The sequence below is a fragment of the Plectrocnemia conspersa genome, unplaced genomic scaffold (genome assembly GCF_051122295.1).
Source record: "Plectrocnemia conspersa isolate PC_06_02 unplaced genomic scaffold, ASM5112229v1 ptg000008l, whole genome shotgun sequence".
NCBI classification, from domain to species: Eukaryota; Metazoa; Arthropoda; class Insecta; order Trichoptera; family Polycentropodidae; genus Plectrocnemia; species Plectrocnemia conspersa.
In genome coordinates, this window is record NW_028277172.1 from 19,850,967 (window position 1) to 19,875,220 (window position 24,254).

A 24,254-nucleotide genomic window follows, 5' to 3' on the forward strand; every position below is an offset into this window, starting at 1 on the left:
TGTTGTAAATTGCTTATACTGATCCCTCAGCTTAAAATATAAATCAAAACAATTGTGTGTTTTAAAGGCATTTAAAGTAAAGTCAGTTCTTTGCGAACCGTTTAGCTCTAGAGTGAAAGGGATTCACCCAAATACATCTTCGAAGGATATAGATTTAAATTCTTCGCATTAATCAGAATGAGTAGAATATTGTATATTGTTAAGAAAAAAAATCTATTCAAGAAGAATTACAAAATGCTATTTTGTCAATAGTTGTAGGAAATAAGAGAAAAGCAGAGAAGGGAATGAAAGAAGAGAACATAAAAAGAGAGTTCAAAAAATTTTATATCTATAAAAAGCGAACAGATATAAATTAGAAGCCTTATCCAACGCGTTAATGACAATAAGACCAACATCAACAGCAACGGAAAGGGTTTTTTCCATAACGGGAATAATAAAACCAAAGGTTAGCAGTAATATTAAATTCGAGACACTTTTTGCATTATTGTTTTTAAAAAGTATGTTCGTGAAGTTAAAATAATTGTAAAAATTAACATACTAAGTATTTTATTAATTTATTTATTTGTGCACGAATTTGAATAATAGCTATTTTGGTACATTTGGTAAATACTCGAAAGTACTCGAGTACTCGAGTGTTTTAAAATTTTAATATTCGATACTCGAGTAGTTGATGGTTCGAGTAATTGGAGACTCTAGTGTAGACAACATCCACATAAAGATGTTTTGTAGCGTAAGTTAATAAAACTGAAAAAATCTTTGCAACTGATTTTTAATGTAATTTATCATGTATCGTTTAGTGTAATTTTAAACAGTGTTTTTTTTAAAGAATTATTTCTCGAGAAAAATGCCAAATCGAAAATTTTCTTAAAAGTTTTATATTGTTGAAAATGAGATTTACACAAATATTTTTAAATATTTTACGACTGCTGCATTATTTCAACTGCGGAAAAAGCTTTCTTAAAATCATTTGATGTTGAAATTTTTTCAATAGTACAATTTTTTCACAATTTTCTAATCAATAATCAGATATGAAAAAACACTGCAAAAATGTGCGGTGGCTTACTACAGAGTTACGCCATAAAACTGACATATTTATTGTCGAATATCGTTTTTTAAATAATCCAAAAGAGGATTTTTACTGTTTATTTTGTTGTAAATTAAATAAAAAAAGTAGCAATAGCTGTTATAAAAATAATCTATTTTGATATAAATAAAACTCGACGCTCTGTAATCAATCGCAGTAAATTGATCGATTATTTGCGTACATAATTAAAATGTTCATCTACAATACTGCAATATAAAGGCTGCAATAATATAAAAATATCTACTTTACTGCATTATTAAAATAACATACTATAAATTATATATTTTTTATTTATCAAATTTTTCGAGAAAATCAATAAATTAAAATAAGAGTACCCGCATCTTGAGAAATAAAAAATTACACTAGAGACCAGAAAGTCTCATTTAAAGTAAGCTTGTGTATATAAATTAAAACTTTTCTTGCATATGGAAAAACATCTGTTTTTAACGAAAGGTTTAGAATAATATTAATATACTTTATACATAAGTATTTCTTTGGAATCGAGTGTATTTTTAAAAATATTTTTATCTCTTAGCCGCGAAAAAACAAGAGTCAAGAGACTAAGATCACGGCTTAGTATTTAGCTTTAGTTCTAAGTGCATTGCCGACAATTGTTTGAACAGAAAACACAGAATGTTGTTTTAGGGAAACTGTGCACACAGTGCCGTCTCTCCAAAATGTTCCATTCGATTCTTAATACTGAGCTTATGCCGAATCCTCCGCGTTTTGGGTGGCACTTTGCATCTGAACGTTTGCCAATGAGACCAAAGCTGCTTATCGATTGTGTTATCTTCGCTTAAATTTACAGCCAGATTTGTTATACACATGTATTTATATCTTTAAAATAAATACACAATAAAATCTCTCATTTCATCATATCATGAATTATTCACTATACATTTCTTGTTGTATTTTTATATTATATAATATTTTATTTTTATATTTGTAGACGCTACATGTTAAGCGATGCGTGTAATCGTTAAGACTTTTCTATAGGCGCGTTTATAAATATAATCCATTGATATTGCTAATTTATATACGCAGACTTCCGGACATTATTCAGCACATAGGAAAAGAAGCGCAAAAAATAAGATAAGTGTGCTTTGTAAAGAATTCTTACTATTTTTTGCGCACACAAAAAAATAACACGATCGGATAAAGTTGAAATTCAATAATATTTTTTCATCTGAAAATAAAATTATACATTATATTTAAATAAAATTATATTTATTATTCTCAGAAAGACATCAATAAATATTCTATTTGCAGAAACATCACAGAACGTATGGCATTACAATAAAAAATGAAGTACTCACATAACCAACAATTAATCTGTTCTCAGAATATTATCTCTTAGAATTCAATAAATCTTAAAGAAGTGGGACAATCAAGTATTAGAATCTAAATATATAACAAAGATGCTATTATTGCCCAATTTATGCCATAACAATTACTCACAGGTGTGAATTTATATATATATGTAACAATTACGTCTATCATATTTAGTAGCTTTAATCTTAAATTGGAATAATTAATTACCGTGCTACACGTTTCTATGAATATTTCATTGATTGTTTAATGTGGTAATGGCTTTAGCTATAGTGATCGTATAGACATTTTAGATTGCTTCTCTGGCTATGTAACAATCATGCTATCAAGTATATTAAAACTTGTGTCGTAATATATATTTTGTTGTAATAAATGTAATTTTAATAAATTGTAAGTAAAAAAAATGCGCAATATTTAACACCATATTTATAAATAAATACATTTACTGTTTATTAAATAATATGAAACTTTTACAGAACTTTATGGATTATCTAATATTAAGTAATCGCGAAATGTATGTCGTTTTTCAATGAAACGAAAAATTTACTACCTTCATTTTTGAAAAAAAAATATCATTTCCTTCTATAGATATAACCTTCTCCTCCCTTTCGGTATTTTTTTTTAATTTCATTAGAGTAAAATGATTTTAAAATTTTCACATCGTCTATATTTTCATTTTTTTTTCGTTTTGGTGCAATGATAAAAATAAGTTTTATTTAAAAAGAGCAAGGTCTGAAGAAAACGATGGATAAGGTAAAATCTTCTAGCCAAATTTCTTGATTTTGTCTAGAGTAAATTTTGCCACATGATGACGCATCGTATTGTAAAACTATTCGACTTCTATTAACAAGTGCAATTCATTTTTAACTTCTTAGCTGATCATAAAATATGCTTGTTGTTATCATATGGCTAAGTTAAGGAGTGCGGTAATGCACAATATCTTTGAAATCTAACCATACACACAAAATTACTATTTTATTTTCTATCTTTTCTGTGAATTATCACTGTTTTCTACAATGATTTTTATCGTATATCACCCATTTCTTATCTTCATTTATAAAATATTCGTGAAAAGGCGACTCAGTAATTTCCTGTTCGAATTATTTTAGAGCATCATTATATGAATCACATACTACTTCATAAATGTTTTTAGTGGCCGAAGTTGCGGAATTTTTCTCAAAAAAATCCATATAACATAAAATTTTGTATAAATTATTTACTTAATGAAAATTCTGCTATCGTCAATTTGAGAGCCAAATATTTTTTTTATTTATTAGAATATAGAATCCAGATGTCCATAAACAGAAATGTAGCATAAAACGTACTATGATCGTCCAAAGCACGACTTAAATCGTTATTTATAATATTTTATATCAAAATTGATTAACAAACTTATTATTTAACTTCACCAATTCGCAGTTTTAATTCACTTAATTTCAAAACACGGTTTACGTGCCATTAATCTTACAAACCACTATCTCCTTGATCGAATCACTGGGTCTTGATTAAATGCCTAGATTTAGTGCGTGCTGTGGTTATTCAATGAAATGTATAAAACTGATTAAGAGAACCCAAATAAAAGATGTACCTACTGAAATTATTATTTACATAAATTCTTAATACAACGTATGTGATAAAAGCGTTTTTTTTTTTTTTTCACTTAGACCAATATCGACATGTTCACGTCTCGCTTAACAAACCCCTTCCCGACCCGCGGCTTGCGCGAAATCCAATCACTTTGTTATTTAACCCGTTCCTTCACTCACACCTCAACTTTTCACCTCAGAATTTTTCAGGTGGCCGATCATGTGTTATTTATTCGAATCGGTTTTTAAATATATTCAAATTTAACCCCTTGCGCTCTATTTTAATTTATTTCCTGAACGGTGATGGTGGAAAAATCTCATAAGTGAGTTTGAGTATATAAGAATCAATAATTTGTGACGCAAAATTTATTTGTTTACTTTTATCTAACGGATAAAATACAATTGATGTAATAAAAATCTATTGAAAATTGGTTATGATGTACTTTATTCCATATTGGCAATATATTTCATAGTTAATATAGTTTTATGAGTATAAGTTCTACGATGATCCTATGTTTATGTGTAGCCATCATACATACAATAAATAATAATATTTTTTTTTTCTTTTCAGGTTTTTTGAATCCAAAATCAGACGAATATCCCAGATCACCGGCGAACTACGGCCTCATGGATCAAATAGCGGCCCTGCATTGGATCCAAGAGAACATAGCTGTATTCGGCGGTGATGCATCCAACGTGACCTTAGTGGGTCATGGTACTGGGGCAGCATGCGTCCACTTCCTTTTGACCTCACTAGCAGTGCCTGAAGGTAAGAAAATATTTTTTATGATAACTTATACCAAAAAAACAGACCCTGTATTTATTTTTTCAACTTATATGTACATCACTTTAATAAAAAAGAATTCTGGACACTTTTAACGTTATTTTTGAAGTGCATTAATCGTTAAACACTTAATCTTCATCACTCATCAAAACATCAGTCACAATTAACGTCACATATTCTTGTTTTAAATACATAAATAAATGTATCATGAACTACTACTCTTTATCATATATTTTATTACTTATATTTAGATTCCATACCCAATAACCATTGGCAACTTCTTTGACATTGTATCTGTTTTGCGTTTTATCCTAAATCGGGACAGATTTTACTTTTGAGATAAGGCGTTGATCTCCTACATAAAATGCTATCACAAATAGTATATTTTTTTACATACATTCTATTTAAAAAACAAAATTTGACTGGTATATTGCTTATAGAATATAATACAGTATTTTTTGCTTTAATGTTTTACCAGTCAAGTTATATTTTCACTAGTATGAATATAATTTCACTAACACTAGTTGGAACATTTTAATCAATTTATTTACAATTATATTGCTCAATATCAGTAAAACTGAATTTGTTTACAAACGAATGATTTGTTACGCATATTTTCACATTATCAGAGATTCGCAGAACTGTGACATCACACCACTCAACTAATATAACAATATTTAAAATAAATTAGCCCAAAATAAACCTAACTAAAGTGCAAAAGCGTAGAGGTTACGTTTGGCTTTGAACCACAAATAGAACTAGCATTTAATTTCACAATCGCCTTTCAGTCAAATTAAACTTTCGCTGGTAGAAATATAAATATGTATATATCTACCAGTGAAAATGTATTTAAACGTGATTTCAGTAAAACACCAGTAAAAATAAATATTATTAGTAAAACACATTTAATGTAATAATATATACAATCTATATTTTAAACATTAAAAGCTTATAAGGAATTTTCTATATTATCACAATTATCTTTGTAGTTTGCCTTACTTAATTATCTACGCAATTTGTACCATTAAACTATAGATTTTATAGGTTTGGGATCCTCATAAAGTTTGAAATACATCTTATCATTCTATGAAAAGCGCAATCAAAGTAGGAGTTTAATACATATTAAAATTTTTTTTTTGCAAATGTACCATAAAATGTAATTCTTAGTCTAATAATTATTATATTATTTTAAGACACTTTCAATTATTTAGTACTCTACAAAAACTCTTTAAATCGAGTCTTTATTTAACCCTTTGAACGCGGAAATCGACTGAAGTCGCCCAATTGATTTTTTTTATCTCTTTACGCAAAAATCAGTAAAAAAAAGATTTTTAAGAAAACACTTTTTTTTTAATAAACATAAAATATCATTTTAAATCAATAAAAATTGAAAAATTAAAGCATTTAAACACAGTATTAAGGTAAAATTTGCATTTTTTTAAAAAAAACAATTAAATATTATTTTTGATTAGCGCGTCCAAAGGGTTAAACTGCAAATTCATTATAAGTAGTATATGTAATCAAATATTGACAAATAAATTAAATTATATATATTTAAAATTACATGTGAACGAGTGTTAAAATTTTAGTGATGCGATATTAACGATTACGGAAAAATTCACGTCAAAAGCAATAAAATCGTGCCGTCGTGAGAATGAGAACCGAGCGTTCCCACTGCGAATTTTTCGCTCTCTAAAAAGTGATAATTGTTTTGACTAAAGCTCTCCTATTGACTAAAGTTTGATTTGAAACTACTTTGATCAGTCCTCTTATATTAGAAGTATATAGTAATATCGGTCAGGATAGCTATCACATTTTTACAACATAGTGTAATATCAAAATGCAGAACACTGTGGAACAATATGTGAAATGCAGTGTCTGTCTGTACTTATTCTTCCGCTTACTTTCCCCTGAGCGATGAGTTTGGTTAGTTTGTATTTTGGACTTGATCTAATGAAAGTTCTAAAACTATAATTATTTTAAGAACTTTTATTTTGTTAGGTTTGGGTTTGAACAACAAATAGTCGTTTCGCAAATGTAAATTTGTGTTTCATAGCCATTTTAGAGCAGCATATTAACGCCTATCAGTTATATTATATTTTCGCTAGTAGTAATATATATCTACTGGTGAAAATGTATTGGTGTAAATAAACATTTGCTGTAACATTTAAACATTTAATGTAAATAAATAATGAAAAGTATATAAATATATATATATATATATATATATATATATATATATATATATATATATATATATTATATATATATATATATATATATATATATATAAATATATATATATATATATATATTACTGCATATAAAAAAGTTTAAATCGTATGATTTTACTAGCACCTGCTTTGCAATTTATATATTCACTAGTAAACATATATATGTATATGTATATGCTAGTAAAATGTATTCTGATATAATTTTACTGAAATTACATATTTTAAAAAAATATTTTTTTGGGATAGAATTGAGAGTATTTTTTTTTAATTTTCTTCTCATAATAAGCACATGAAACTAAGTGTACTATTTATTTATTTTTCTGCATTAAATATGGTTCTAAAACTACCGATAATTTAATCTATATGATTCAGCTGGTGCTGTTGTTGATTTTTTGTTAATTCTTTTCTTCTTCCTTAGGCATTGGATTTGAATTTTTAAATAAAATTCCTAAATTTACTGCTACTGATTTATATTTGATGAATACTTTTATATCTATAATTTTGTAAACGTTCAAAAGTCAAAACAAACAAACAAATTTTAGAACAAGCGGAGCCGCATCAAAAAAACAACAATCTGTCCCTTTAAATAATAATATTTATAGCGCAAGTACTACCTAGAAAGTTGGTGCTTTTGAAGGCAATGTATAATATGTATAAAAAATGGCTAAAGGAACATATACCTAAAATACATTAATATAAAGGTACATCTAAAATAACTGTAGTTTAATTCAGATTCATTATTTGAGATCGGTTTTTACTTTTTTTATAAATATATTCTTGTTAAGATTTTTAGGAGAATGATTCCCGGGAATTGATCTCCTCTCGGCAAACCTGATTTCATAATTTCCGAGTCCCATTTTTTGTTTTGCTCATTGTTTGCAATAATATAAATGACCTTTTACTTGCAAAACTAACCAGCTATATTTAAAGGCGTCATTAAGTGCTATTGGAAAAAAATCGCAATTTTACTATCCCTATTGTACAGCTATATTTCTATCATTCTTCTATGTTGTACTTTGGCCCTTTTAAGTCAATGGAGGATAAGTAAACATCTATCTGCATTGTTAAAATAAACTTATATTGCTACCAAAACTAATTTTTGTTATGGAACAATCAAATTTTCATTCTTTATTTATCATTTAGTAAGCAAATAAGCAACATATTTGTTTGTAGAGTACGCTCGGGATAAGGATGCCGGTTTGTTGTTGTGTGCGTGTACATGTTTATGAGAGGGAGAAGCGATGTAGCGTGTACTTCGTTGTCTCGCTTTCTCTTTTAAGGACAGTCGCTGATTCGTCAACGCTGGTATTCGTCATTAAAGTGCAGTGTGGCACAGAAGTTCGATCTTCTCTAGTGATTTATTTTATATAATTTTGTGTTGATATTGGTTTAACCCAGATATGCCTACTGTCCCATGGGTGGGTCACTAAACTCGTGCCACTATTTTTTATTTATAAATGAAAATTTAAGAGAACAAAATTTCTTGGCCATATCTGGATTAATTGATATCAAAACTTCAAATATACACTGTAAGTTATTCGTTTTCCTACCCGTGGATTAAAATATTTTAATTATTTTTCCAATAATCCGTACGTTTTTGGTTTTCTTACACTATTCTCTGTAAGGATTAAAAAAGTTATTATTCTTATCTTTGCGCCAATGATAATTTTTTATTTTATTCAATGGATTCTAATGATTTAACAGAGTCGTCGAGCCATTAAACAATCTGCGAATAATTTCTTTCCCCATTTTATATCTTTTTGCTTTTGAAGAATAGCTAAAGACTTCTTAATTTTTTTGACTAGTGAAAGATTTTGAATTTTGCAAATATTTAATTAATGACATCAATGTCTGGTTTCTTCGATTATATAATATGTTTTTAATTGTCCGTTGAAATTTCCAATTTAGCTCAGATGTATGTATGTTAAATAAATATATATTTTTATTTAAAATAAAAAAATTAAATATTCTGAGCGATATTGTTTTGAGCCACACAGTTCACGCACACAATAACAAACCGGAATTCTTATCCCGAGCGTACATTATATTATAATAGAATACATAATTTAAAATACTTGAAGCTTATAAATATGAAGAATTATATTAATATGAAGAGTCAATTACACTTATTGTTTCATAGGTTTATTCTAGAATTTATTGTTCTCAGAGCTTTAATCAGTATTATTATGAAATAAAAAACACACATCGTTGAGTAGGCAATTAATGTTATCAATGCCTCATATAAATTGTTCGTTAGGCCAAGTATCAAGTACCGAGCTTCCGTGCGCATAAATACAATATCCCTTCAAGTAAAGGATACTTTAAATTTCCCTCGGATACAATACACCCAACACCCCTTCACCGCCGCAACTAATCAAACCCGATTGTCTATAACGTTTTAATGGCAGCGCTACTATACGCCATGTAGCCGGCTGGCTTGATTGATGAGCCCAGCCATTTCAATCAGTCGACAATAGCCGTGTAACAATGGCTCAATCGTTGCTTCCACGACACGTCGTCGGTGTTGCTGGTACAATGCACTTTCCAATCGCAGCTTTTGAGTGAATTCCCTTCAGTTTATTGCGCGCACCTCTGGCAGCAGTGCCAACGCCGACCGCGGAATTGAACCATACGCTGCATTCAAAAGACACGATCCTCTTTGTACCTCCATTGTGTCCGTTATATTTTCAATCTGCCCCTCTGGACTGGATTCGAAAGACGACGAAATTCATTCACAATGCAGAACTAACTCGATTTGCACAACTCGGACTTGGATAGTATAGCCGGTCAAAGTCGCAAATGGCTAAAGTGGATTACGAACAGCAGTATCCACCGTAGACGTTTCCAGAATCAATATAATGTAATGTGTTTGTGTGTTTGTTCGCAGGACTTCTATTTCACAGAGCTGTGCTCATGTCAGGATCAGGCCTGAGTCCTTGGGCCATCGTCCCCGATCCTGCGAAATATGCGGCGATGGTCGCAAAAAATGTTAATTGTTCACCAGGTAAGAATTTGTTATTTATAAATAAATTATATGTTGCATAATTTAGTATGTATGTTGTTTATATTTTGATTGATTGATTTCATTGTAAAGCTGATCGTCTTCAAGTATTTTTTTAAGAACTCAGAATAAAAAAGTTTATTTACTTTTTAAATTGGCATATGTATGTTTTTTATTAAAATTGTTTTTAATGTTTCTACCATCTACTTATGACATATTTATAGTAAATTTATTTTTATTTATTGATCCATTTACGCTAATGCACAGAAAAACTCAATATGTTTAATTCTGTTATATATCTATTATATATATAGTAATAATTAAACTAGAAAAATTAAAATCAATCAGAATAAAACAGAATCAATTATATTTACGAAGCCTAGACAAACTTTGTCACTGCCTTTCCAAACAGGGGATAGGGCAGTAATAGAAATCTATCTTTAAATACCTGGATTTACACCTGAACTTGAACACAAAATAAATACTAGATCCATCTTAACACATGCCTGTCCGGTGTGGAGTAATACCAGTAATTCATATTTTTTCTAAATTTCTAGTCAACCCAAATAAAGCTATAAAAATAATATATAGTATACCTTTAAACACTATTCTCAAAATACTTCATAATCAAATATTAACAATCCAAGAACTCTTTCATTTTCATACCAGAAAATACTATAACAATATTTTGCGTATCCACACTAGCTCATTAATCTTGTGTATTGGAGACTATTATAAGAACAACCTTAAATTAGAATATACTAAACAAAATGTTAAAACACAAGATGCTTTAGTTAGAGGCTAAAAAATACACATCAATAGTTTAAGATCTTAAATTTTGCTTAAATTTTAAAAGGTTTTCTAGTTTTTTTTTCTCTTAAATAACCAGCAATGTTTTATTTTTTGATTACCTATATCGAGATTCTTGAGCATAAAATTGAAAAAACACAGCAGATTTTTTGCTACTGATCTCGATATACAAAAATAATGCTGCTGGTCAATCAAGTATCCATAAAAATGGTTGGGAGCATACTTATGAAGTACAATTCTGAATAATTTGGCTAGTACTTAATAAAATAACTTTTGCCTGTAATTTTTGTGTACCTTTTTATGTATGATATTTTTTTTTATAATTTTACATACACCGGAAAAAGTATTTGTTTTCGACAAAAGGTTAAAAAAAAACAACAGCGAATTCGCTATAAATACACAACTGAAATAAAATCAGGAACCGCTAATTTTTGCCTTCAATTTTTGAAAACCATACTGAAGATCAGAAATTGTGTCTCTTAAATCGATTGCTCTAGATTTCGTACGTCTAGCTGGACCAATGGATAGGAAAAGAGAAACGGCGGTTTCTGCGATCTTTGCTGCTCTGAAGTTTAGTCGACCTCCTCTTATTTGCGGTCTAAGTTATATGTCTTGAACTCCGATATGGATGTTCAAGTGTCAGTTGTGTATCGGAAGTGTCTGAGTGGAAGTCTTCAAACAAAATGTCTCATTATAAATAATTTGTAATTTCAAGGGTTTCAGTATTTTACATAGTTTCTTTGAAATAAATGGCCTACGAAATTGAGTAAAAACTATTTTGCGCGTTTTTTATTCTTAATGTAATATACCTTAATCTGTTAAGTGGTCTCCCACGGTGTTTCATTTAAGACAAATAAGACCATTTTTAACTGTTAAAATGCTTTTATCGCAAGTCAAACTGTTTTTTTTTTTATAATTATGATGTGCGCTAATCCCCTCCATATATGAATGGAGAAGTGGTTCAATTATTGGAACCGAATTAAGAAAGAATAAAATATCTTATTTGTTTTGTTTACATTTATCGTATATTTTATTTTAATTAATTAATAAATAAATTATATTAGCAAAGAACTCTTAGATATACAATAGTACTTACTTTAAACATATTTCAATTAAAACGTAGTGTAGTCCATATATTACTATTTGTACGTATAGTTGTTTTATTATCTACATATTTTTATATATAAATCAAGATAACTATACTTTATGATAAAAATATTTAATTAAGTTTAATCTTAATAAAATAATAAATATATATTAGCTACGCTACCTAAGCAAATAATACTGTTGCGATAAAAATATGATACAATGTAAACAACTAAATAACTGTACAAGCAATATATTAAGAATATATCATTTTCTTATTACAGACAAAAAATATAAAAAATCTAAATACCTATGAAATTCAGTAAAATAGTTTTAATTCAACAATTCTCAAATCCTTTAAATAATTTAAAAAATGGTAATGCATTTATTATTTATTTTTCTAAAAAAAAAACTATTTCTAATATTAACATTTAATTCAAATTGTATTCCGGATTTATGATTTATTTCAGTATTTTTCATTATTTTTAGTAGATTTTTACATTGATTTAAAACTAATAAAATAATCTTAGTTTATATCGATAATTACTTATAATATATAAAAATATTACCATCATAAGTCGCAACAATCCCTTTTTAATATCAATTTACAGTGATCGGTTCGTATGTAAATAATAATGTATTTATTATTGCTATAAAATAATAAATATTAATGATAAATCAATAATATTTTATGCTTCATATTACATATTTTTAAGAACCATTGATATTACATCATATGTTAGCTACCAACAATTTGACAAAATTTAATAGTAACGGTTTAAATGTGTTTGTAACGTGTTAAACGTATTTTAAATATAGTTAAACGTATTATTAAATATAATATTTTTTATATATAAAAAGTGTTTTATATATAAAAAGTGTAAAAATTTGTTTGTATTTAAAAACTTTTTCACACATAATATTTTTTTGCGAGTATAATAAACGTTAGTAAATTATATCAGATAAATTTATTTATATATGTGGAATTTTATATAAAATTTTACATTTTTTCCTTTTGAATGTTAAGTTTTTTACCGTTGTGCCATTTCCAGGCATTCGTATTCGATAAAGCTCAAGTGAAAACTCTCTTCAAAACCTCTCCTTAACCCCCCCGAGACCTCAGGTTGACCACCATACCACTTTCACGGTTTAATAATGATCGCCGTTAATTAATGTATCGAGGTCGAAAGTTCAATTTTAGTTAAATACTCAAATGGAAAACTTCACCTTCCAAATTATTTTATGGTTCTGTTGTATAATAAGTCTGTCGAACAAATACATCACTTACACATCAAAAAATGTACAATATCTTTATTATCTGATACAGAAATAATCCATTTAGTTTAAATGTTAATGATAAACATTAAATATAAAAGCACTTTTTTGAAATAAATTATTAACGGCTAATTAATTTTTAGAACGAATGTGTGGATTTAATAATACTATTTTCGAGATAATCCGATAAAATCACTTTTTTCTATAAGATAAAAATTTAATTTTTTGTTAAAATTTTGTTCTTCTTGAAATGTTATGTTAACATATAAAATATAATACAATTTTTTTTAATTGATTTTTCAAGTGCAACTTTTTAGTATTTAACTTTTATTATTGCTCTTATAAATCTTTATAATGCGATTCAAGGACATATTCTAAAAAGTAATTTGTAATATTATATACAAATACATATTTACGTATAAATGACAGAAAGGAGATGACCGTAATTCAATTCGTCGACAGGTGTCAAAGATCAAAAGAGTTTTACGATACGTTTTCTTTTATGACGCGTCAGTCAAACGTCAGCGTGCAAAGGAAGTAAAAAGGGAAATTTGCCTTTATGACATACAGACTTGTCAATTGATAATTTCTCATATATATTTTTTATTTGTCCTTCATGCAGAACTACCACCACCTCATCTTTTAAAATGCTTACGAGATAGACCACTGGAGGCTTTGCTTTCGGCTTCAGTTCAAACTCCGGATTTCGCCTATGCTTTTGGACCTAGCGTGGATGGCGTTGTAATAGGTAAGTTACTTATATTTATTTTATTCGATATATATATATATATATATATATATATATATATATATATATATATATATATATATATATATATATATATATATATATATATATATATATATATATATATATATATATATATATATATATATTTATTCACGATGGATTACTAAGCAAAACGTAGTACTAATGAAAACAAATGATCCATTGAATTCCTTTTGTATTTTGCCCTATAATGAGAAACGAAGATTTGCACAAAGCTCCTCAAATAATTTATCTTGCTACTTTTATATATTGTGAGTAAGAATATAATGAAGAAAACTCGAAACGCAATCCACATGAAAGCTCGCAGATTTCTGCGTAATCTATAATCTAAGGCAATTATTGTTGTATTTATTTAAAGTATGTCTTATTATTTTATTGTTTTATTATTCTGCATTAAAAGATAGTAATATGCATTTAATTTTTTTTTTTTTTTATAAAAATAATAAAAACCCTAAAATATGCTCAGGTTTAAGTTTACCTTTATTGATAACGTAGAAAATAATTTAAACAAAAATGTACTATCTTCTGATAACAGAAAAACTTCTGTGCTCATATTTCCTTTCATATTTAGCTCCCCTTTTTTCTAAGTGAGTATCTTCATCAGTAAACTATGTTTCTCGTTAACTGATAATTCTTTAATGTCTTATTCCTTACTTTATCAGCTTTGACTAAAATTGTGAACTTTTATCTTATTTCTAAGCTAGTGTGTAGATATACTTTAATGCGGTGATCGATTTTATTTTAATTTGAATCAAAAGTATTCATAATATAAAACCAACCCAAGTTCAGCGTTTCATACAAAAACTTTTCATCTCGGGTTATTAAATTTTAACGCGTCTTAAATTTGTCTGACAAGCTTCGGCCTTGTTACAATATGACTCTTCACATTTTGCGCACAATAAACGTGTGTACACATACGCATAAATCTCACGTGTGCTCAACGTGTGTGGGGTGCCTAACGAGCGATGCACACACGCGTCAACATAAGCACAATGGCCGCTCATCAATCAATTACATAATGTGCGTAATAATATTTAGGTTAGACGTTTATTTTTCATATATTATATAATATGCGATGATCGTTACACGAGTATTTATTTCGGTGGATAATTGCGTTATTCATCCGAAATGGCCTTTATATCGCGATCGATTAATATTCATTAGGTTAAACGATGATTTATTATCAATAAAACATAACAACGCGACCCATACACGTATCGTGTATGATTGATGCGAATATCTTTGAGCTTTTACCGATACTTATTTAAATCAATATTACATAAAACTCGATTCGAGCTCATTAAAAAAAACATTTTTAGATATTAACAAATATAAGGTAATTAAATATAAATTGTCTGATTTTCAATTAAAAAAATTGTTTGTTGTATTGATAATAAAAAACAGTATCATCAAACAAAGTTTGCGCAGTTTTATTATTCTAAAGGTAGATAGTATATGCCGCCTGTAAAGAAACCTAGAGAGCTTGTTGAAATCTGAAGTGATGATATTATTAGAATCAGTGGTAGTCAGTTGGCTGATGAATACGGTGGTCAAGATCGAGTATCGACCAATCTCAACTCCTTAATCGCAAGTTCTCTAGACATCCACTAGAATCTATTAATCACGTTTCATAAGTCTGATGTGAAAAATACTAGTGCTGGACCACTACACAAGCATCATTATTTTTTGTGCTTATTTGGTTTCAGACCGTACTTTAGCACTTTATTTTTTATCCTACCATTGCGTCAAATTCTTGCGATTGTCCAAAACATACTATTTTATGAAATGCAGCTATATAAAAATTTAGATAAATTATTTTCTAATGCTCGATTAATTCATTCGGCAGTCACCTTGTTGCTAATTCACGCGTAGTTTAAGATGTATCCGGTTCCTCCACAGCTTAGTCTTAGTCGCCCACGTGGCTCATTTCCAGAATATATATTCAACAAATACCTCCTAGAAATTTCGAATTGTCTGCGAATTTGTTACTTAACTATAGTTTTAAAAACAACAATTTAAAATAAATTGGTTTAAAAGATTAATAAAAACCAAAACTTATCCTTGAAACATAAGTAATGTACCTTCACAGTAAATAAAAAAATTGTCAAAGTCAAATTTTAGAGATACGGATATTCAAACTGAATAATAACGGAAATATGACATTTCATAATTATTAACATAATATTTGTAACGTTACTAATAGTTAATAATATATCATAGCACTAGGGTGTTTCAAGTTTCAATCTATATTTAAATATATTAAACATTGCATATAAAATATGACGTATAAAACCCATATCATTTTCAACGCCCTTTTAAAGATATTATTCACTTCAATTAAATATATACATATCATATTACTAGGTTATTTTATATTAAATGATTGATTTTTAGTAAAATATTATATAAAACGCTTTAATAAAAAAAATGACTGATTAAAAATCTTGATTATATTTTTGGAGGTTCTGAAAACATCAAAAGCTTTTATTTTATAACTATAATGCTGTCTTATTTTTCCGATCTCTTATGGTTATTGTACAAAATCCATTTATACCCGCTGGTAATGATTCTAATAAAATGACTCTTTAATGTTTCTATGAACTAATAAGAAATATACTTATAAATGTACTGATTTTGCCTTACGGTCGGTTCTTGCAATACCCATTTGTCCATTTTCTTAACTCATGTATGGCATTTCGAGTAGTGATTAGTTGCAAAATGAATTCTGACTGCCACTAGTTATTTGTACATTGGTTGAACATTACACCCATACCTCGCTTTACGGCCTAGATACGTTCCACGAAACTTGGCGGCAATGCGAAAAGCCGTATAACGAATCAATTATTCTAATACAAATTCATACAAATTCAATGGGATCGGTTCCAAATTTGTTAAATATGTAACATGGTTTATCATTTAAAATGCATTTTATCTTTTTATTTCATTTAAATCAAAAATACATACATAACAAATACATACATTTGTACATAAAATAATAACAGACTCAACAAAACCAACAATAATCCATAAACAAATATGAAACAACTTCATGTTACATAAAATATGTGTATGAATACGTACATATTTTTTTTTTTAAATGGTTTTAATCTGAAGACGATGAAAAAATGGTAACCTGCAGATCACTGTCGTTCTCATTTTTCGCTGGTAAGGATGGGCCTGGCTTAAAAAAATTGTCCAACGTTGTTTGTCTTGCCTTTTTGTCTCTTTCGTTCTTCAGTGATTAATAACAGCTAATGGCTGAGTTAATTCCTCAAGAAACTTTAGCGCTACGTTCGACGTCAGGATCGTTTTCAAGGAAGATGTTTATTCCTTGTTCGAAATAGGAAAAAGCTTTTGACAATTTTTTTGATGTAAGCTGTTTGAATACAACAGGCTCTGTCTCTTCATCAAATGCCGGTTCTGCTTACAACTGAATGAGTTCCTTATATGAAAGGGGTTCCCTATCAGCTTTAAGTAGATCAAGCACATCACGTTCGTTCAAACCTTCAAAGCCGAGATCATGTGCTAGATCCAAAATGTTTTGCCTAATTTCAGGAAGGCAATTAACTTCTGCGTCAGTACTTTTTACACATTCTGGCTATATTTTTTTCCAAACGTGGTTCATTGTTGTTACTTTTAATTCCTTCCATGATTCACTGATGCTGTCAACAGCATCCTTGATGTTAGAGTTTTTTCCAAAATGTTTTAATTGAAGATTTACCATCGGTTTCCCTCATAAGTTGTCGGAAAGTTCGGCGTAGGTAATATGCCTTAAAAGTGGCTATTGCACCCTGATCCATTGGTTGGATCAGAGCTGTTGTATTTTTCGGAAGGTACTCAATCATGACATCTTCAGATAGTTCGGATAAATTAGTAGGATGCCCTGGTGCATTATCCAAAATTAGCTAAGCCTTGTTGCTTAAGTTATTGTCTCGCAATAATTTTTCACTTCTGTGCAAAAGTGATTTTTGAAGCAATCCTCTAAAGTAGCTTTAGTCATCCAAGCTTTCTTGTTGGATCTCTATATGACGGGTAATTGATTTTTATTTAGTCTTTTAAGAGGCCTTGGATTTTCGGAAAAATATATTAAAAGTGGTTTTAGCTTAAAATCACCCGCGGCATTTGCACCAAGTAGCAAAGTTAATCGTTTTTTAGACACCTTAGCAGATTTTTCGGTTTTTGAAATGTACGTGCGATCAGGCATTCGCTTCCAATAAAGCCCTGTTTCGTCTACGTTACACTTTTTCAGGTTTATGACCACCTCTTTCAATAATTCCCTTTAAAATGTTAGGATATTCCTTAGATGCGGCCTCATCGGCGCTAGCTGCTTCAGCTTTTATTTTAAAATAATGCAAATTAAATCTATTTTTAATTTTTTTTTTAAATCGACATCGAAAAAATGTTTTTTTGCCGTTATAGCGAAACATTTTAGGCCGTAAATCGAAAACGTGCCTTAATTGAAGAGGGTCGTTATAGCGAAATGCCGTATAAAGAGCGGCCGTATAGCGAGGTATGGGTGTATTAGTTAGTATATTGTCAACACCATTATGCATAATAGTCCAAGAATCGAATCAATTGATTCAATATGACTTATAAAAAACTAAACAACCGCGTATATGAGATAAAAAAATCGTTTTTTACTATGTACAAATCGGCTACATTACTTAATTACTATTTCAATCAAATACTTTTGATAACTAATAACAAAGTTTCCTGCTTCTATCATTGGTAAATCGAAGTGTTTAAGCGAACAATGAAAAATTGCACGGAGGTTTCTTTGAATTAAATAAAAAAGTATTGAATTACGCAGAATATGAACGTGAAAGAAAATAAATGCTAATGAGAAATTGAGATACGTTGGGTTAAGTATCTAAGCAAACGATTACTTTTATAAAAAAATATCAAATTTGATGTACGTATCATGTGTCTTACAAATCTAATTAAATTCGATACTCAGAAAATGTTTTGTGAACAAAATGCGTAAGAAATATTCTTAGTCGCTTTTTCGTTACGTTTTCAGCGAGTTTTTGTAACTCTACTCCTTCCTCTTGAATATAAATATATTGTATACAGCAACCAAATGTAACAAAAGTAACTAAGCGTGTTTCTTTAATGAAAGATTAACGTATATTTTTTATTAGATATATCAACACCGAACGATTGCACTATATTTAATGTTTAACTTAAAACATAATTAAGGTTTTATTATATATATTTCTATAGATACTGGTGATTTATTAGCGCAAGAAAATAACGCTTACGACTACAACAGCATGAGTTCATCAAACGGACAATCACATTCCCGCTTCAAACCACCTCAGAATGCAATCAACATACTGAATCACGTTTTGCTGAGAAAAAGCGCAGTGGCACAGCTTACCAAGTAAGTCAAATCCTAAATAAATTACAATAAAAATGTGTATTTAGATTTAAAAAATCCAAAATCAAATTTATATAGAAGTACATACCTACATATTATTTAAATAAAAAAACTGTACACTTAGAAAGTCGCAGTAAGATAAGAATGTCGTTCAAGTTTTTAGTATCACAGACACACTTTAAAAATAGTACAGACTGTACAACATTTTATTATATATTAATCTTAAAAAAATTATCTTGAACGTCTTTTATATTTATTAACGCCAGCCTTGCATCTGACATAAATGTCGTACATTTCCTTTCATAATATGGCCTTTGACTTTAACAATACAACTAGTTTTTTAGTAAAATATTAGCTGTATAAATACATATTTAACAGGATGATATAGCATTCGAATTTATTTTATTTAATTTTGGAATTAAATTCATTTGCATGCATTTTATGTAATGATAAATAAACCGATTAAAATGATTTAATGTATCATACGCTTTTAAAATCATAAATTGTTAACTATAATAATATATTTGTTGTTAATTAGGTACGATCTTATGCTTGGAGTCACGAGAGCAGAAGCTTATTTTGCCTTCAGCGGTGATGATGTTCAATATGGGATTGAAGCTGATAGAAGATCTAAGATTTTAAGAACTTTTGTCAAGAACACCTACAGCTATCATCTATCAGAGATTTTGGCCACGATAGTCAACGAATACACAGATTGGGAGAGACCTGTCCAACATCCAATCAACATAAGGTAAGATTAAGAATATTATGTAATCATAAGATCACAGTTAGTAAAGCTATATTTTGGTACAAATCCCGCAGGGTTTTCTAAAACCATTTCTCTTCATTTTTATTCACTCAAGTATCAGCCAACCGATTGCAATAAAATAATAATATTACAAACAATTAAATAAATATGTTTGCTAATATAAAATTTGAACAACATATAGATTGCTTTCAAATTAATGAGTAAAACAATCATCAGATTGTTTAGTATAAGATTTAAAATCAATCTAAACCAATTATGGATCTTAGGTTAGAAAAACTTAGGCCCTAAAACCGATATTTAACAAAAATAAAACGTTTATAAATAAATTAAAGAATAATTTAAAATTCCAATAAGCACTCGAAATATATACTTCAGAATTTATTTTAAGCAAAAGTCCTTCAATTTCTGACTTTTATTATGGTTTTTGAAAATTTAATGTGAAAACATCGACATTTAGTGATTTAATTACAGTTGGTATGTTTGAAAAAATTAAGGACCGTATCGCACATCCGCTCTTGATTGTTTTTTTTTTTTTTTTTTTTTATAAAAGTTTATTTCTTAAATAGGCATTGGTATAATAGCATACAGATATAATAAATGCACTATACTGGTTCATAACCATTTACATTGTTTACAATTTGTTAAGTTATACAATAACATAAAAATAAAAATAAATTATAGGAGAGTATACTAAATTAAAGGAAAAATACACAAAACCTTTTACAAATTTAAAAAAATCCAAAAAAAAAAAATTTTGGAAAAGAATGAAGCATATGAGAAAAAGAAATTATACAAAATAATATATAATATACAAAATAAAACACATACAAAGGTAAATAAATCTAGCCCTGTAGACCTGAAACTGATGACACTGCGATGAGCTTAACTGCATCAAAGCAGTATGTGCTTAGTCATTTTATGTTTGTATTTAAATTTAAGTTTTGCTTTGTCGTAATCACCGATTCTTGAAATTAGTGGGTTTGCGTGGTCTCGCGAGATACTTTTATAGTATTTTTCGGTTTGATAATAACAGTATTCTTTAATGGTAGGAATTAAATGTTTGGTGTGGAGTTTTTTAAGGTTAGTATAAAACGGTGTATTATAAATTATTTTTATGGCTTTATTTTGGATTACTTGAAGTTTATTAAAATTACTATTACTCGCGTTACTCCACACTGAACAAGCGTAAGTTAAAACAGGTCTGAATAATTGTCTATAGACTAGAATTTATTTTTTATTGTAAGCGCACTTTTTCTATTAACTATTGATTTTAGAGCCGCAATGGCGCCGAGCCCTTTCGACCGGAGTTCAGTTATATGTTTATTGAATTTTAGTCTGGAGTCCAGGTGTATACCCAGGTATTTAACGCTCGCTCTCCATTCAATGTTATGCCCTTGTTCACTTTTAATGGGTGCAGGCAAGGGTTGTCTACGTTTAGTGAATATTATAGCTTCTGTTTTGTCTTGATTAATTTTAATTCTCCATTTCATAAAATATTTTTTTAAGTTTTCAAGGGATTTTTGAAGTTTAACTGCAATAGGTTTAAGACCATAAGAACTAGTAAGGATTGCAGTGTCGTCAGCGTACATTGAGAGTTTAGTATTTTTTAACATTGGAATATCATTAGTATATAGAATGAAGAGAAACGGGCCAAGTATACTTCCTTGAGGAACACCAGCTGGTATTTTACGCGGTGTCGAAAATGTATTATTTAGCGAAACAACATAGCTTCGATTCTTCAGGTAAGACCGTAACATGTGAATAATGTAATAGGGAGTTTCATATTTTAAAAGTTTATACATTAATCCATCATGCCATACTGTATCAAAAGCCTTTTCCATATCTAATAATAAAAGACCAGAACTTTTTTTCATATTAAAATCGGCAGATATGTGCTCTGTTAATCTATTAAGTTGATGCGTAGTCGAGTGATTTTCGCGGAAACCAAATTGCTCATTAATGAGTTTGCTATTAAGAGATTCCTTTAATCGAGATAATATATTTTTTTCAAATAATTTGCTAAATGAGGGAAGTAAACTTATCGGGCGGTAGTTAATTGGTATGTTATCTGCTTTGCCAGGTTTTTTTATCGGATGAATTTTTGCCGTTTTCCAGATTATTGGGAAATATCCAAAAGATAAGCATGAATTAAAAATGTTATTTAAGTACTTAAAGCAAACAAAAGGAAGGTTTTTAATCAATATATTCTCTAATTTATCTTGATTGTTTTAAGTATATTAATACATATGAAGCATGAATTTTATTTTTAGTAGTTCAGCTCATTTTATATAACTGTTTAATATAATTTACACAAAATCATATTTTTTAACTATCAAATAAACTTTATTCCACAAATATTAGATCATTTATGCTATTTTAATAATTTGATATTTCAATCTAATAATAAGTTTTTGAAGCATAAATGTTTAAATTATACTTACAAACCAGTTTCATACTTCCATACCCTTCGCAAACTATTGGACATGCCAATTAAATCGCTTTCTCGGAACAATTAAAATTTCGCCTCCGTACTTATTATGCAAATCAAACGTTTTCTCTCGTTAGAGAAGTTTTTATGCCAAGCAAAAACTTCTTCCAGCATCTCGGTTTTTATATAGTTTCAAGCATTTTTACTTTCTTCAATATGCACATAATGAACCGTTCTTTCCTTCTCTAAATCTGCAGCACACGTCGCAAACGCGAGAGGAAATAAACAAAGCAAACTTTTCCACAGACCAAGTCGTTTTATTTTCTTCGTGAAAAAGTTGCCGAATGTTTTTCCCAGCTGTACGTGTGTATGACTGTTTGTGTAAATGTACATAATAATAAAACGAAACGACATTTGAGTAAGGCACTTCAACGCCATAATCTCGTATTTTACAGACAACCAGAGGATTAGTTAGAGTGACATGCAAAATACAAATATAATTTTTATATTTATAGCTCTATAAAAATTACATATTTAATGTAATAATAAATTATTAATACCACTTAAAACCATTTTATTACCATACTATATATATAAGCATTTATTAAAGGTTTTTTTTTGCATTAAAATATTAAAGTGCCCTTCCAACAAAATAACAGTCATATAATGTATGAAAATGTCTATTGTAATCAATAGTTGTGTACATGTTATTAAATTATAAATTAGCGTATCTTACCCACTAAAAAATATGAGAAAAAAAGTAGCTGCTCGAACATATTTTTCTGTGTCATAATTTGTTCTAAATTACATAACTATTCATTTTTAATCTGTGTTTCTACAATCCTAATGAATATATTTAAACTTAACTATCACACATTAGATACATATACGAGAACATAAATATTAAAAGCGAGCAAAGCGCCACTTGCGATGCGATATTTCATAAAAGGAATAGTCAGAAAGAAGTCTTGCATTCGGAACGAAACTTCCGTTATTATATAATATTATATTACTATACTAGTACACTTAGGTACATATATCACATACTTGCGGCGGAGAAAACTGTGAACAATAATGGCGTATATCTCGAGTGTCCAGCTGGCTACTACATCAGGTTAATAAGTTTGACAATAAATCAAACGAAATCTCGACAAAACCAAGTTTCGCTTTCCAATAAATAATATATCCGTAAATAACGTAGTAAAGGTCCAAGTGTCGCCGCTACGAGACGTGACTGCCACGCTTTAACGATTCTTATACACTGGATTTTCTTTTATTATATTATATAATATTATGATATATCTATAATAACACAATATAAGGCATTTTCGCAATACAAAACGCACGTCGTGTTATCCAATTACGTAATGTTCGCGTCCTTGTGATTTATTAATTCGTGTGTTATTCTTATAATGTATTAATTTCACGCGAGCTATAGCGAATTTTTATTAAAAAATCTATACCGGAATTTATTAAATATGATTTCATGCTTCTAGTTATTACGCCCAATCTAAAATTAAATCCCTTTCTTGCATCTTCTTTTTAATTTATGAAATTTCCTGATATCTGTTCTTTATGTAGCCACTTAAAAATCTCACATTAGGAAGCAATGATATTGATATAAATGCTGAATCTAATTATCTGTTTATATGTTTATATTGCAATATTATTTCAGAATAGTTAAATGTAAGTAACTTC

General features: G+C 28.7%; 1 protein-coding gene across 1 annotated transcript in view; it reads left to right on the forward strand.

Annotated features, from left to right (window-relative positions):
* Positions 1–24,254, forward strand: part of Nlg3 (Neuroligin 3) — a 370,309-nt gene that overhangs the window by 318,488 nt on the left and 27,567 nt on the right. The window contains exons 4-8 of the mRNA XM_088189294.1: positions 4,571–4,768; positions 9,905–10,021; positions 13,812–13,937; positions 19,203–19,362; positions 19,898–20,110. Of these exons, the coding sequence (XP_088045420.1) occupies positions 4,571–4,768; positions 9,905–10,021; positions 13,812–13,937; positions 19,203–19,362; positions 19,898–20,110 (814 nt within the window). The remainder of the gene's footprint in view (positions 1–4,570; positions 4,769–9,904; positions 10,022–13,811; positions 13,938–19,202; positions 19,363–19,897; positions 20,111–24,254) is intronic.